Source organism: Prionailurus viverrinus, chromosome A3 (assembly GCF_022837055.1).
Source record: "Prionailurus viverrinus isolate Anna chromosome A3, UM_Priviv_1.0, whole genome shotgun sequence".
Lineage (NCBI taxonomy): Eukaryota > Metazoa > Chordata > Mammalia > Carnivora > Felidae > Prionailurus > Prionailurus viverrinus.
In genome coordinates, this window is record NC_062563.1 from 60,767,256 (window position 1) to 60,782,086 (window position 14,831).

At 41.8% G+C, this 14,831-nt stretch overlaps 2 protein-coding genes across 11 annotated transcripts in view; one reads left to right on the forward strand and one right to left on the reverse strand.

Moving 5' to 3' along the window:
- Positions 1-4,763, forward strand: part of REV1 (REV1 DNA directed polymerase) — a 91,999-nt gene extending 87,236 nt beyond the window's left edge. For 7 of the 8 annotated variants that reach the window (XM_047851174.1, XM_047851176.1, XM_047851175.1 and 4 more), the window contains 6 exons: positions 759-992; positions 2,017-2,137; positions 3,185-3,405; positions 3,506-3,662; positions 3,915-4,017; positions 4,357-4,763. In XM_047851174.1, coding sequence (XP_047707130.1) covers positions 759-992; positions 2,017-2,137; positions 3,185-3,405; positions 3,506-3,662; positions 3,915-4,017; positions 4,357-4,468 — 948 coding nt within the window. In that variant the 3' untranslated portion in view covers positions 4,469-4,763. Of the gene's footprint in view, positions 1-758; positions 993-2,016; positions 2,138-3,184; positions 3,406-3,505; positions 3,663-3,914; positions 4,018-4,356 lie in introns of those variants that run through there. The other variant, XR_007150653.1, reaches the window with a different exon arrangement.
- A 203-nt stretch (positions 4,764-4,966) lies between these two features.
- The window catches only part of EIF5B (eukaryotic translation initiation factor 5B), a 93,966-nt gene continuing 84,101 nt past the window's right edge, over positions 4,967-14,831 (reverse strand). For all 3 annotated transcript variants that reach the window (XM_047851172.1, XM_047851171.1, XM_047851173.1), the window contains 9 exons: positions 14,522-14,704; positions 14,225-14,386; positions 12,715-12,846; positions 11,361-11,492; positions 11,177-11,253; positions 10,896-11,060; positions 8,925-9,063; positions 6,764-6,925; positions 4,967-6,394 (listed from right to left, as the gene is read on the reverse strand). In XM_047851172.1, coding sequence (XP_047707128.1) covers positions 6,287-6,394; positions 6,764-6,925; positions 8,925-9,063; positions 10,896-11,060; positions 11,177-11,253; positions 11,361-11,492; positions 12,715-12,846; positions 14,225-14,386; positions 14,522-14,704 — 1,260 coding nt within the window. In that variant the 3' untranslated portion in view covers positions 4,967-6,286. The remainder of the gene's footprint in view (positions 6,395-6,763; positions 6,926-8,924; positions 9,064-10,895; positions 11,061-11,176; positions 11,254-11,360; positions 11,493-12,714; positions 12,847-14,224; positions 14,387-14,521; positions 14,705-14,831) is intronic.

Consider the following 14,831-nt stretch of genomic DNA (forward strand, 5'->3'; position numbering starts at 1 on the left):
ACTTCAATATATATTGGGAAAGTCCATTTCTATGCTTCACTGAATAGTAGGAGGCTGAAGGAAACAGACATGCCAGCTGTGAGGCTGGGAAAGGGACAGCTTTAATCAGCTGGCATTGGGTCCCGGTTGCTGTTGAGTTATCCAAAAATAGTTGATCCTGGCAAAGTAGAAGATTGGCCTACCCAATTTATAGGATTCCATCTCTAAATGGAAGTGCACCGATGGGCAGAGGATTCTGGTATGTAGGCCAAAGAAAAGTTAGTTTCTACAATCCCTTTTTTCTAACTTGCTGTTGTCAGAACTAGAAGTTTTTGTATTTGGGGGCAGATAGTCTCCTGTCTGAAAGGTAAACTTCTGACCCAGGACTCCATTGTCCCATTCATTCCAAAAATGTGACGTACCCCATAGGCATTGTCCCTGCCCTTGGGAGGGGTCTGAGATCCAAGTTTGACAAAGTCTCTGTCTGCCCCTGTTGTAGTACAGATACAATGAGTATATTTGGACTTGCCTCATCCAGTGGTACTGCCCGTAGTTGTATGCTGGTCTCTCCAGACTCCACATTACTACTGAGGCCCCAATGGCAAAAAGCCAAAGACATTCCAAAAATGTGCTGCTTTGAGGGGTTACCTTTCCTATCCTGCTTCTCTGCGCCTCATGTTGTCTGAGATGTTCAAATTGAAATTAAAGTGCTACATTAACACTCCTACCACTTCCTCTCTGAACACGCTTTAACTTCAGACTCATGTGGTATTTTATAGCTTGATCAGTCTGTTTTAGAAGCACTTCCACCTGATCTCCGGGAACAAGTAGAGCAAGTTTGTGCTGTTCAGCAAGGAGAGCTGCATGGCGACAAAAAGAAAGAGCCAGTAAATGGCTGTAATACAGGAATTTTGCCACAACCAGTTGGGACAGTTTTGTTACAAATACCAGAACCTCAAGAATCTAACAGTGATGCAGGAATCAATGTCATAGCCCTGCCAGCATTTTCACAGGTGAGTTAAATTAGGGACCTTTCACCCTACATATGCTCCGGGCAGATCTCATTTCTTTTCCTTTGGACCATAAACTCATGGTAGCTCTTGGGCCCCATATCCATTGGGGCCCAAGGCACTGGCTCATTTCTATATCATCTAAAGGACATGGACTCCCAGAGAAGGAGGACATGGTATGTAGGTGCTTAAAATTTCCACCCAGAAGTAAGAAACACATTCAGTTCTTATTTTCTTGGCCAGGGAAGACCACTGGGCCACATTTTAAATAACTAGGTGGAGGTGGGGCACCTGGGTGGTTCTGTCAGTTGAGGGTCCAACTTCAGCTCAGGTCATGATCTCACAGTTCGTGAGTTTAAGCCCTGTGTTGGGCTCTCTGTCGTCAGCTCCAGACCCCGCTTCAGATCCTCTGTTATCCTCTCTCTCTGCCCCTCCTCCACTCACACTCTATCAAAAATAAACATTAAAAAATAAATAGCTAGGTGGAGATGTATAATCATAGACTAGAGACAATAGCACAATCTAAGTTTGGTGTTTTTTAAAAAAAAGTACTACACGTAAACCTATTTTCTTGGGTTTGCTTCTCTTTTTTTTGGTGGGGGCAGGGGGAAGCATCTTTTTTAAAGTTCTTTTGAGAGAGTGAGTTCGTGCAACCAAGGGAGTAGCACAGAGAAGGGGGCAAATCCCAACCAGACTCCATGCTGTCAGCGCTGAGCCTGATCTCACAACCTGTGAGCCGAAATCAAGAGTCAGAGGCTCAACTGACTCACTCTGGTGCCCCACTTCTCATTTCTTAGTGGTGTTTCTTGCCCGTGGTTCTGCAGTGGGTGTTTTTTTTTTAAGTCAGTTATTACTCAGAATTTTCTTATTCTCACCCTAAAACCTTGTGAGGATTTAATGAGCTTTAATATTGAGGCCCTAGTAAGAATTCGTACAGATCAGAAAAGTATGATTTGAAAACAAAGTCTGTTTTGTGAAAAAATAGAGTCAACTCAAGTTTGACTCTGAACCTTCTCGTTTCCACTAGGTGGACCCTGAGGTGTTTGCTGCCCTTCCTGCTGAGCTTCAGAAGGAGCTGAAGGCAGCATATGATCAAAGACAAAGGCAGGGAGAGAATGCCATTCACCAGCAGTCAGCTGCTGCATCTGGTAAGCATAAGCGTGGGAAGGGACATGTAACACAACTGAAGATGAGGGAAATGAGGTCATTGGTAGGGTATGATTATTGTAGCAGATTAATGGCTAACATCTAAGCTGCTAATCATGTTAAGAGCTCTTTGTATTGGAGAAGAAGTATATGATGCAGGTAAGTGTTGTCCTAGACCTAGCTGGAGTTGTGTAACTTCTGACTTCCATACCTTTACTTTAAAAGTAGTCTGGGGGCACCTGGATGGCTCAGTCCTTTGAGCATCCGACTCTTGATTTCAACTCAGGTTATAATGTCAGGGTTGTGGGATTGAGCCCTGTGTGTAAGGCTTTGTGCTGAGCATGAAACCTGCTTAAGATTAAGAGTCTCTTTCCCTGTACTGCTCACACTCTCAAATGAATAAAATGAATGAATGAATGAATGAATGAATGAATTTAAATGTTTGAGTTACCACCAGAAGTCTTTTGACTACATGTCAAGACTGACAGATCAGAGTATAGGTTTAAAACTGAATGAAAGGGGTGCCTGGGTGGCTCAGTCAGTTAAGCATCCGACTTCGGCTCAGGTCATGATCTTGCAGTTTATGAGTTCGAGCCCCGCATCGGGCTCTGTGCTGACAGCTCAGAGCCTGGAGCCTGCTTCAGATTCTGTGTCCTCCCCTCTCTGCCCCTCCAATGCTCATGCTTGTTCTGTCTCTCAATAATAAATACATGTTAAAAAATAAGAAAATCTGAAAGAAAGGTTCTGAACATGTATTCCAACAATGCCTGAACTGTTGAATTTTCATTTAATCTTTACAGCTCCCCCCCCCTTTATAGATAAGCAATGCCCAAAAGATAAGATTTTTAGTGCCCCAAAGAAAGTGGGCACAGATAGTGGGTGTCCTACAGCCTGCGCTTTCATCCAGTTACTGCCTCCAATACTGTCTTGGTAAGAGGCCTGTGTTGGTGTGTGTGTGCGTGCACATGCAGCGTCTGTATTTAAAAGAAAGATTGCATGGTACTATCCAGACATATGTTGTTGAAGATACCACGTTCATACTTTTTTAGTGCCAAAGAATCCGTTACATCAACTAAAACCAGCAGCAATGAAAGAAAAGAAACGGAACAAGAAAAAAAATCCCGTCAGTTCCCCCCAAAAAATTCAGAGCCCTTTGAAAAACAAGTTGCTTAATAGCCCTGTGAAAACTCTTCCAGGGGCTTGTGGGAGTCCCCAGAAGTTAATCGATGGGTTTCTGAAACATGAAGGTCTTGCTTCTGAGAAACCTCTGGTAATATTTTTAATACTTTTTAAGCTTTGACCTTTTATCAGATGTTAATGTACTTGATGTTAGTAAATATAGCACTTTTTGTCATTTGTTTTCTTAACAGGGAGAACTCTCTGCTTCCACTTCAGGTGTGCCAGGCCCTTCTGGTTTGCAGCCTGAGCTGTCTGGCCACGTGAGACCCCCAGCACCCAACCTAGCGGGAGCTGTTGAATTCAGTGACGTGAAGACCTTGCTCAAAGAGTGGATAACTACCATTTCAGGTGGGCTTGGCTGGTGTGACAGCCACAGACTGAGAGGTAATGGTTCTGAAATTTTGGAACTTGAACCAGACTCAGCTATATAAATGCAACTCTTTTCTGAATCTGGTAAGCCAAAACCAGCCACCCTGTAACCTTTGAAACTCTCTGTACTATAGACCACTGGTTGGATGGCTAGAAGTTGGGGGTAGTTGTAGAGATGCAGTTCTCCTTCATGCAAGCAGGCTGGTCCTTACTGAGGATTTTCCTCTCTAGATCCAATGGAGGAAGACATTCTGCAAGTTGTGAAATACTGTACTGACCTAATAGAGGAAAAAGATTTGGAAAAACTGGATCTAGTAATAAAGTACATGAAAAGGTAATTATTCAATACTTTTATCTAAAGGACAAAATGGGGCATCTCACACAGCTACTTTTAAGGTGAGGCACAGAGCAAGTTTGACATTTGGGGGCAGTTAACTAAAGAGTTAGTGAAAAGGGGGTAACCTTTGTTTTGAATCCCAAGCAACTGCCAGAAGATCAAAGATTTTTCCCCTTGAGGTTTATATAGTTTCAAACCATACTAAGTACTTTGAAGTGTTCTGAGGTTTGGGCCAAAATTGATTCTTACCTAAAAATGTTTACGACCCTAAGGAGATGTTAAACTGATTCTTGGAGGAGTCTTTTTACTTAAAGTTTTTTCTTAACCCACCTTTAGGTTGATGCAGCAGTCGGTGGAATCGGTTTGGAATATGGCATTTGACTTTATTCTTGACAATGTTCAGGTGGTTTTACAACAGACTTATGGAAGCACATTAAAAGTTACATAAATATTACCAGGGAGCCTGGTGCTCTCCACTAGCTGTGCCATAAGTGCTTGTGAGGTATTTGCAAAGTGCATGATAGTAATGCTCTGAGTTTTTATAATTTTAAATTTCTTTTTAAGCAAGTGTTTTTGTACATTTCTTTTCAATAAGTGCCAAATTTGTCAGTATTGCATGTAAATAATTGTGTTCTTTTACTGTAGCATAGATTCTATTTACAAAATGTTTGTTTATAAAGTTTTATGGATTTTTACAGTGAAGTGTTTACAGTTGTTTAATAAAGAACTGTATGTATATTTTGTACAGGCTCCTTTTTGTGAATCCTTTAGGAAGCAAATCCTGAACTGTTTATTGTGTTTAAAGGCTGAGAAACCTACAAGCCGGACTGTTAGAGGCTCCATGCTAAGCTCTGAAATTCCCGAGAGGTCCCAGAATGGGATTCTACTTGTTCCGGGTAAAGCTTCTAAATTTTATCACTTTTGTCCCCAAGCATGAACACAGGAGCATGTTATGAAAACCTTCTTTACTTCTTCCAAGTGGAGGGATTTACATACTTTAAATTAGAACACACACATAATTATTAAATTTTTCTTGGGAAAATTATGTCCCACAGATGGCTTAGCGGTGGTGTCTCCACCTCTACCGTCCCTAGAGAAACTTCAGTAGTACTGAAGAATGGTACAGATTTTCAAATGTATATAAAGTATTTTTCTATGCTATGTTAGTTATGCTGTAATACTTCAAAAATATAGTTCATAAATCTACGCCAGTGAACACTTGGGAACATTTTCTTTAAAACACACCCCACATTGACTTCAACACTGTGCTCTCTCTCTCAATAGTTACTAGAGATCTGTTAGAAGAATTAATTTCACACTAACAGATTTCTTATAATGGGGGAAGGAATAGATCTTCATGTGGACTTCCCACATGCTAAAATACAGTAACTGATATGAACAAGTCAGTTTCTGCAACAACTTAGAAGCACTAAGCCCAAATAGTTCCCAATTGATTGCCCCATCAGGAAATGTATGCATGGTAGAATTTTTATATCCATCTTGGTTCTAGTGTGTCCTAGAAGATCCTAATGTTAGCGTGTGCTGGTACACAAGGTAGTACACTGAGGCTGATGACTCACTCATGGAGAGAAGCTACGCTAGCATGGAAGCCTAAGGGATGTCTGTTTCCTTTATTGGTAGTTCAGAATTGTGCTGATTACAGTGGACTCTCAGGACTATACAAGCAGTAAATAGCAGCCAGCTAGGCTTTACACCATGGTTTCACACAAAGCAGATAAAGAAATAGCAGAGTGCCTAAATTTCTATTTTAAAAAATTCCTAAGGGCATATGGCAGAAGAATGCTGGGGAAAAAAAAAAAATCACTGTGGGAAGGATATGCATAAATAAAGTATTTCTTACATCAAAAGAGTCCCAAGAATCACAAAATCTGCAGAAGCCTGGTTAATCAAATACTGCAGTACTGATTTAATCAGTATAAAATTGAAAGAGCTTTAGATCTGTAATAAAAATCCAAATTTGGGTTAGGGCAAACTTTAAAACAGCAGCCAGTAGAGAAGGATTGGGAAAGGAGTGGGCAGGTGAACAGGCACGTTGGAACTGTGGGGACATGTAATCGACCACTGTCAAACCAGTGTAAGTTTCTTGGTTTCTCATGGAAAACATTTTATACACCTATTTTTTTCCTTCCATACTTAAGTTCATCAGTGTCCAGATACATCCGTTCCATTTTTTTGTCTTGTTTTTTCTTGGTGGTATTATGACATAATATTTCATTTATTCCAATTCCTGCCCCATGTGGAAAAATTAGATGATTTCAAATACTTTCTTCAGCTCCACAATAAGCTGCCAATCACTCTTCTGCATCTCATCTCTGAACCAGTCTTTGAGGGCATCGATGGACTGCCGGCTGATCTGCAAGCCCGAGGCACAAACAGGGTCAACAACAGTGCAACCACCACATGCCAAAAACACGTGGCCCAAGGCTGACACCAGCTACTGCTCATTAAAAAGAAACCTTGGCCAAAATAACAAATGCCGTACCTGTCTGCCTTTCAGAGTAGTAAATCTCTGCAAGTCCTAGCAGGCACTCTAACTCTGTTAGGAGGCCCCTTCCTCAACACAGAGAAGGCCGCGTTATAGGTCATGCCCTGAAGAAGAATCCAGTCCTGCTGGACTGTAAAAGTTCAAACATCCAGCCCTAAGAGCTACTGTGCAAAGGTAACCAGAGAAGAGTTGACCCCCAATTTCTCTAAAATGGGCCACTTCTATGAAGACACTTACCTTACTGACAAGAATGTCTGTAGCTTCAAAATGTCTTCCATACATTTTGGGAGATTCACCAGGGATAGGTTCTATTTTGACACAGACTTCTTGCCCTTTTTTTGCAACATCCACTTGTTTATGGTTTATTTCAATACTCGTTACTATTCCAATGTCAACAAACTGTAAAATAAGAACTGCAATATAAGCAGAGGAATCATGCCAGTCACAGGCACTGCAACCTGGACAGCTAAAATAAAAACTGGAGCAAAAGAGCTAGTTTAAAAGCCTTGGCTCTGTGACCCTTCTTCATCCCTCATCACAGTGTGTTTCACTGGTAAAGTAGGAATGACCCCACCACACCCCCTGTGCCCTTCACAAGATGACTGTAAGGACAAAAGGAGATCATTCATATGCTTTAAACAACTTTAAAAGTACCCTATCAATTCAATGTGGTTTATTATCTCTGCTCTACCCTTTCTCATGACAAGTGCCATAATAAGAACTGGCAGGCCTAAAACTTGAATCAGGAATGAGTTTGGAGTGGTCGGTATGGTGAGCAAAGGGATTATGTCAGAGCAGCAGCCAGGGATACATCTTGTGGGGCCAAGTGGGCCGAGGTTAGAGCCTTGGCATTTCATTCTGAGGATGAGAGCTGTGAGCAACCTGATCTCAGTTACAGTACAGGAGAAAACCACTCTGCTGCCTGCTTATGAAGGGACAGAGGAGAGAGAGAATGTGTGACCAAAGCCACAGAGGAGATAATCACTGCAAATAAATGTCCTTCCTCAGTCCACTGAACTGGTATAAAAGCAACAACTCCTAGAAGCAACAAGTCCTAGTGCTCAGATGACTTCTAAGTGCCATCTCCCACTAAAGGAACCAGGTCTGGGGCAGGGAAAGTACTAGATGAGCCTAGAGCATCTCACTGCACCAGAAAGGAAGAAGATGCTCCAAGAGTTATGTGTCCAGGGCAGTCTGCAGTAGCTAGTTTGAATGGGCTCCCACTGACCAGAATGGACAAATGGGTGGGTGGGTGGTGGGGGGGGGGAATCTCAAAAATATTGGTAATGGATTAGAACATCAGATTTTTAAAAAAGCTAACCGAGTGTGTATGACATACTTAACGAAAAGCTCAGGGGAGAGACGGGTTCTTGGGGAATCACAGTTTTATAAACTTAGGCAAGGATTACCAATTATTAAATCTACAGGAATAAAGGTTGTTGAAACAGGATATTCACAAGTACTCAAAGTGCCCCCAGAGATTACTTAATAATCCAAAGGCAGAAAGACGTGGTTCTAATGGCTATCCTCAGCCAACAGCTGAGGGTAGGGTTTACCCTACTCAGTAAAGGAAGGTGCTGCCACAGTAAGGAAGCCTGTGTGGTGAGGCTCGAGGCACACGGGAGCATCTTTGCATGCAGTATCTGTTCTAATTGTAACTTCCCTCTAATGAGGAGGAAACTGACAGATCCAAGTTGAGAAATGATCTGCAAAAGAACAGGGCTCTCCCCAAAGGATGGGGGGCTGTTCCTATTGAGACTAAAACCCATAATAACCAAATGCAGTGCACCTTGAAGGAATCCTGGACCAGGTCAGCAGATGGCATTATTAAAGACACTTGGGACACAGCACCTGGGCGGCTCAGTCAAGTGTGTGACTCTTGATTTGGGCTCAGGCCATGATCTCATGGTTCATGAGATTGAGCCCTGCGTTGAGCTCTGTGCTGATGGAAGGAGGCTGCTTGGGATTCTCTCTCCCTGCCTCATGCGTGCATGCACATGCACTTTCTCAATGATGAAAAAAGGCCCTCAGGACAACTGGTGAAATGTAAATGAGGACTATAAATTATAGGACATTATTGAGTTAATTTTTCTTAGGTATGATGCTAATTTAGGGGAAGGGAAATGTGGGTGTTCATTACTCTGTTCTTTATTTTCCCCTAGGCTTGAAACTTCAAAAAGTTTTCAAAAGGGCAGTAAGTTAAAGTACCTTTCAACTTTCTTTTGCTGAAGCACCGATACCTGGTGCTAAGAATTAATACTGATTAAGGAACACTCGTAGTTAAGGGATAAATCACAGAAGGTGACAAACTCTTCTGCTTGTTGTCACCACTCCTGGCCTCCCCATTTTACTGCTTTTAAGAGACCATACTGGATTTGAAAGTACAACGAGAACTTACATTTTTGCTAGGGACGCACATGGGTGTCCCCTGTTTCACCTGACCTGCTTCCACAGTCACTCCCATCACTATTGGGTCTCGAGAATTAAAAATATACTGGGGGAGGATTTTCATCTTGCAGGGAAATACTGCTATGTGCCTAAAAGGAGGAGGAAAAAAAAAACCACTAAATTTTGAAGCAGACAAAAATCACTTAAACCTAAAAATATGAATATGAGGCTTCCCCTGTCAGATAAAAGCACTTCCAGGTGGTGCCAGAAAAGCAGGAAGGACGCTGCAGAATGACCTTGGTGGTGTCCACAATGGTCCAGTCTCCAGTCCTGGGTGCATCATCCCCTTGCCATCCCTTTCCCCTCCTTCCCTCTGTGCTGTCACTTCCCAAGTCTTGAAGAAGCTGCATCACCGGAGCACGCGAAGTCTCTGCCCCAAAATTTAGATGGAGCTGAGAACCTCAATAGGACCCACAGTCGGGCACACAGGCATCAAACCAGTCACCTTCTCTCTACCATGTTCCCAAACCAGGTGACCCAAAGGCCACTTACTGAGCATGAGCTTCAAGTCTTTCACAGTGTCTAGTAGTTTTCTTAACCAAAGTCTTTTCACTTGTGGTTTCATGATTTCAAGGGAGCATATCCCAGTCTAAATCCCAATACTCACCTGGCAGTACACTTTAAATATGTACCCCAAATTGAGCCATTCTCAGGTCTTGCCTGGAATACTGGGAGCCTGATAAAACTCCTTGCTGCCTCCCTAAAATCCTCCAAGGGGCCTACTGAGTCCCACAACTTATCTCACCTCATCTCCTACTGTTCTCTGCCAGATTCGATGTGGCTGCCTCCCAGTGCTGTCCTTCTGCCTGGACAACTCCCTGGTCTGGGAGGCTCAAGTCATTCCCTTCAGATCTCTGCTTGAACAAGAGACCCTATGGAGGGAAGCTGTCCCCAACCACACTGCTTGTCACACTGCTCTTCCTCCTGATTTAGGCCTTCCCTGCTCTGTTCTGCTTTTCAGCACTTCACCCTACTTCTCGTGAGTTCATGGCTGTCTCCCCTGAGGTGCAAGAGGAGGGAACCTGGTCAAGGTTACTGCTGCCTCCTCAATCACCTGCAGCAATGCCACCTATACCAGGCAAGCTGTGAGGTCTGCTGGAGGAACAAGCTCTCTTCCCATGGAACACCTCACCTTATTTCATTTCCTCACCTCCCACGTTCTAATTTTGTTCCTTCCTTCCCATGTAATCCCAGATAAGGAACTCCAACGAGATAATTTTAGCAATCAATAATGCTAATCAATAATGCTAATCATTAATGAGACCCAGACCTGCCAATTTAAAAATTAAAAAATAAAAGGCTACACAGAGGATTTGTTAACACTGCTAGAATGCCTCAGATGGGCATTTATGGTTTATAACACATCATTTCAGGTTGCTGCCTCTTCCAGATGAGCAAATGCCATGCTTCCACTGTCCACACACCTTTCCGATACAGGTATCCCCTACATTTTGAAAGGTCACATGACACCACTTTGCTTTTATAAAGACCTATGTTAGTACCTGCTTTCCCTAACCAAAAGAGGAGGATTTGTGCTTTTATGAAAAAAGGCGAAAAGGAAAAATGTTTAGCATTTGTTTTGCAGTGAACCGTTAAAGAGGCGGTGGGCACCCCAGAGTGGCCCCACCAAACTTCTTCCCAAGAACCACACTCAACATCTCAGTATCATGCTGCCAGGGCTGTGAGCAAGGTCTATGAGCATCTGGGCTTCATTTCGATTTTATCTGTTATCAAGATGTGTCCTAAGGTATCAGAAGGGAGTGCCCAAAAAATTTTCCATATAAATTAACAGTAATTACTTCTTCACTATATGCCAATTCGGCTTACAGAAAGTTTCACAGGAATGCTCTACTTTTGGATAGTGGGAGAAACCTGTATTTGGCAATTCGAAGACCCAAAATAAGTAAAATCACGAACTTACTTAAATTCTTCTTGTTTCTGTTTCTTGTAGTCTTGTCTATATTTCGTAAAGGCATCAAATAAATGATAAATAATTTCTGCACTAAAAATTCTAACTCCTAAACTATCAGCCATTTCTTGTGCATCCCGTTCAATTCTCACATCAAAGGCCAAAATCACTGCGTACCTGAAAGGTTCAAACACAATAAAGATCATTCAATTAAACATAGAAAATGTCAGGTAGGACAGGTTGAAGAAAATAGGTAATAGTAAAGCCTTCACAGCAGGAGAGAAATTACTTACTGAGGATCATGTTCCAACATCACTGAGGCCTTCATGACATCTTTTTTATGGACTGGGCCAATGTTAATTCCTGCATACTGTAGAAAGGGAGTTTCTGAGCTTAATGGCCTGTGTCAGGTAAAGGAAACAGCACTACAAACCATGACTACCATGGACTCCCATGGAGTCAGGTAGGATTACTTACGGGCACTTCTGATGTTTTCAGAAATTCAAGTAGAGCTTCCAAAGATCCCAGTGTAGAGGCCTGGACATAGACTCCTTTTTCTTCCAACTTGATAGCATTTAGCGTCTGCTTCAACTCATGGATCAACTCATCCTTGAAAAGAAATTAGATTTGACAAGGTTGTAAATATATCTCTATCATCAGCAGCTTACAGTAAGGCTGTGTTTCTCTTTTTAATTAAGTATTTACCTGAAAACATGAAAGCAAGCCTAAGAAAAAGTAAGGCATAGCAGAACCTGTACTGGAATGGAGAAGGAGATTCAGGGCCCATATCTGAAATGTGTCCCATACATCTGTCTTTAGATTACTAAAGTTGAAATCTATTTAACCTCTGCTGTACTTGGCAAATAAGGTAGATGGGTGAGCTGAATGAAATGAGAATCTTTTCAAAGTTAAAAAGCATTACATAAATGTAATGTGTTGTGCTAGACCAAAGGGTCTGCTTGACTGCCTTAAGCCTTAACCGAAATACCCTAACCTCAGCACCCTTTTCCTCAGTCACTGCTCCTTTAGGGATGAAGACATTCTCCCCAGAAATAACTACAACAGCTATGTTCATGCCATAGTTGGTACTGGCCAAAGAGGAATGCGTGCCCTGTTCTTACTGGCTCTAAGGTGGCCACTTCCTTGATGGTGGTGACCTGGTGCTGCCTGAAGAATAACAGTGGTCTCAGCGTAGTAGATGAGCCGTGTGCTCGGAACAGTGCCATCTTCTCTCTGGCAAGCGAGTACATAAACTCAAAGTTTGACTCTGTGTAACTATGCTAGACTCCGGTGGACATCTGCTCCTACAGATAGGCAAATTTTAAAATGACTTCAAGATTATCTTGAGTTCTGTCTGCATATTCTGGTATCTAAAGTTTGTTTATTTTTGAGAGAGCGTGTGGGAGGGGCAGAGAGAGAAAGTGCCAAGCAGGCTCTGTACTGTCAGCGTGGAGCCCAACGCAGGGCTCAAACTCATGAACTGCAAGATCATGACTTGAGCCAGAATCCAGAGCTGGATGCTCAACTGACTGAGCCACCCAGGCACCCCTGCATATTCTGATCTTAAAAAACATGAATAGCTTCTAGCTTTTGTTTCATTTTTTATTTAAGTAAAATGTGTACCTTAAAATTCTAGTCTATACAATATTAATGTTCATTCACAGGGCTGTGTAAACTGAAGTAATCTAAAAGCATCAACTGTTTGCTATGAGCCACCAGGTAAGGCTTCACAAAGACAAAGGTGCCCACTTCATTCATCATTACCAGCATGTGCCCTACTGACACACCAGCAGAACTCAAATAGCTTTGGAGGTTTAAAAAAGTAATTTACTTTAAGAACCGGGATTTCATCTTCTTTATAAGCCACCAGGAGGGGTAAGCCAGCCAATGTCTTCTCCAGGTCTTTTCCAAGAATCTTTACCCCCTGAGCTGCTTCTACTTCTTTATGCTTTTCATACTGGTTCTACAAAGATCAAAATATTTGTTACCACATTTATTTGAAAGTGGTTAATAGAAGAAATGTGAGAGACAGTATTTTCATGACACCGGGATAGGGAAATTTTTCTTAAAGTAAACATAAAAAGCAATAAACAAACATTTGTTTCATAAGATTCCACAGAAAAGGTAAAAAGACAAGTCACAGAGTAGAAGATGGTACAACACAAACAAGCCACTAACAGACTAGTATCCTGACTACATAGACAAATCCCATGACTCTGTAATAAAGACAGACAATGCTGGAACACAGGGACATTTCACAAAGTAGTGAATTTAAATGGCTAATAAACATACAAAATAATAGCCAACCATATTTCAATCAGGCAAGTACCAAATGAAACAACAATGAGCTACCAGACGGGAAAAAATTTTAAACTCTGACAGCATCAAAGAGCTGACAAGACGTGACATAATGAAAATTCTAATATACTGCAGTTGAAAGTATAACTTGTTAGACTTACTGTGGACAACAATATGGCCTTATCCAGTAAAACTGGAGCTAAGTGTAAGTGAGGACTCAGCAATTCACTCCTAGGCATACACCCTGGAGAAACTTGCACAACTACACCAAGAGATAATACAAGAATATTCGTAGGAATGACACTGCTGGTAATAATAAAAGTTTTAAAACTGGAGATAGCCTACACTTTCCAACAACAGAACAGATAAACCATAATATATTCATTCAGTAGAATACTACACAACAACAAAAATCAACAATAGCTATAGGCAACAACATGGATAAATCTTAAAAGTATTTTTTGACCAAAAGAAGCCAGATACAAAGGAATGGAAAAGGACTCCACATATATAAAGTCCATACAGATTTTTGAGAACCCCACACTCAGGTATTGTTTAAAAAGGATATTAATTACTATCATGGAAATGGAAGCAGTTAACTTTTAGGAACGTGGGGGACTGGGGGGGAGGGGTGGGGAGAGGGGAGGGACTAACATCAGTAAGAAGCACACAGGCTTCTGGGATATCAGCAATGTTCTGATTCTTTACCTGTCTGCTTCCTAAAAATTGGTTAAACTTGTCTTCTATGCTTATGGAATTTTGTGTATTAATGTTTTATTTCATAATAAAAAATGTTAGTAAGAGACTACTTAGCAGTGTAGAACCAAAATAATACACTTCAGTTTTCATGGAAAGCTTAGGTGGTAAATAAAAACTTGCACACATCTCCACTCTGACAGATGATCCTGTATGCGGGATTCAAAATAAGACAAGGAGCGAGAGCATATTAAGCCAACCAACTCTCGAAGTCAAGAAGGGACCTCAGCAGAACTTATACACAATGTACACATCCCCGTGTGTCAACACTTGCCACCCAGGCTTACCTTCACCCGTAATTCCTTCATAGGAGGAGGTAATAGGAGGCCTCGAATCTGAGTTACAATGGGCCCTTCTACTCCAGGAACGATAATTGTATCTCCTTCCTTCAAACGCCCATTGATCAGTATCACATCTATGGTGGTGCCCATTCCTGGGAGAGCCTTAACCTAAGAGACATAATCACAAAGGGAGTGAAATATATGCTGCACTATATTGACTGAATCTAAGAGTAGGAAACATCCCCATCCAAGACCTCCATGTTAAAAACAAAAGGGAAAATAAACTGAAAAGCTGATTATTACCTCCATAACCTGTGCTCTTAGCTCCTCACAATGTGCAAGTCTCTTGCTCAACATGGTCTGAGTTAACTCGACAAGAAGGTAGATCAAACTTCCCATGCCATCACCAGTATGTGCAGAGGTAGGTACCAAGGACACAAAAGTACGGGGATCCTTGTTCTCATAAAACAAAGCTGCATTCAAACCCTAGAGACAGGAAAAGCAAAATCATTCCAAAAGGCCAAACTGGAAGGAAGTATCCAGAACAGCATGACTGACTAGCTAATAGATAAGCAAATTACTCATCTTTCTGAAACTCCTCAAAAACACTCCA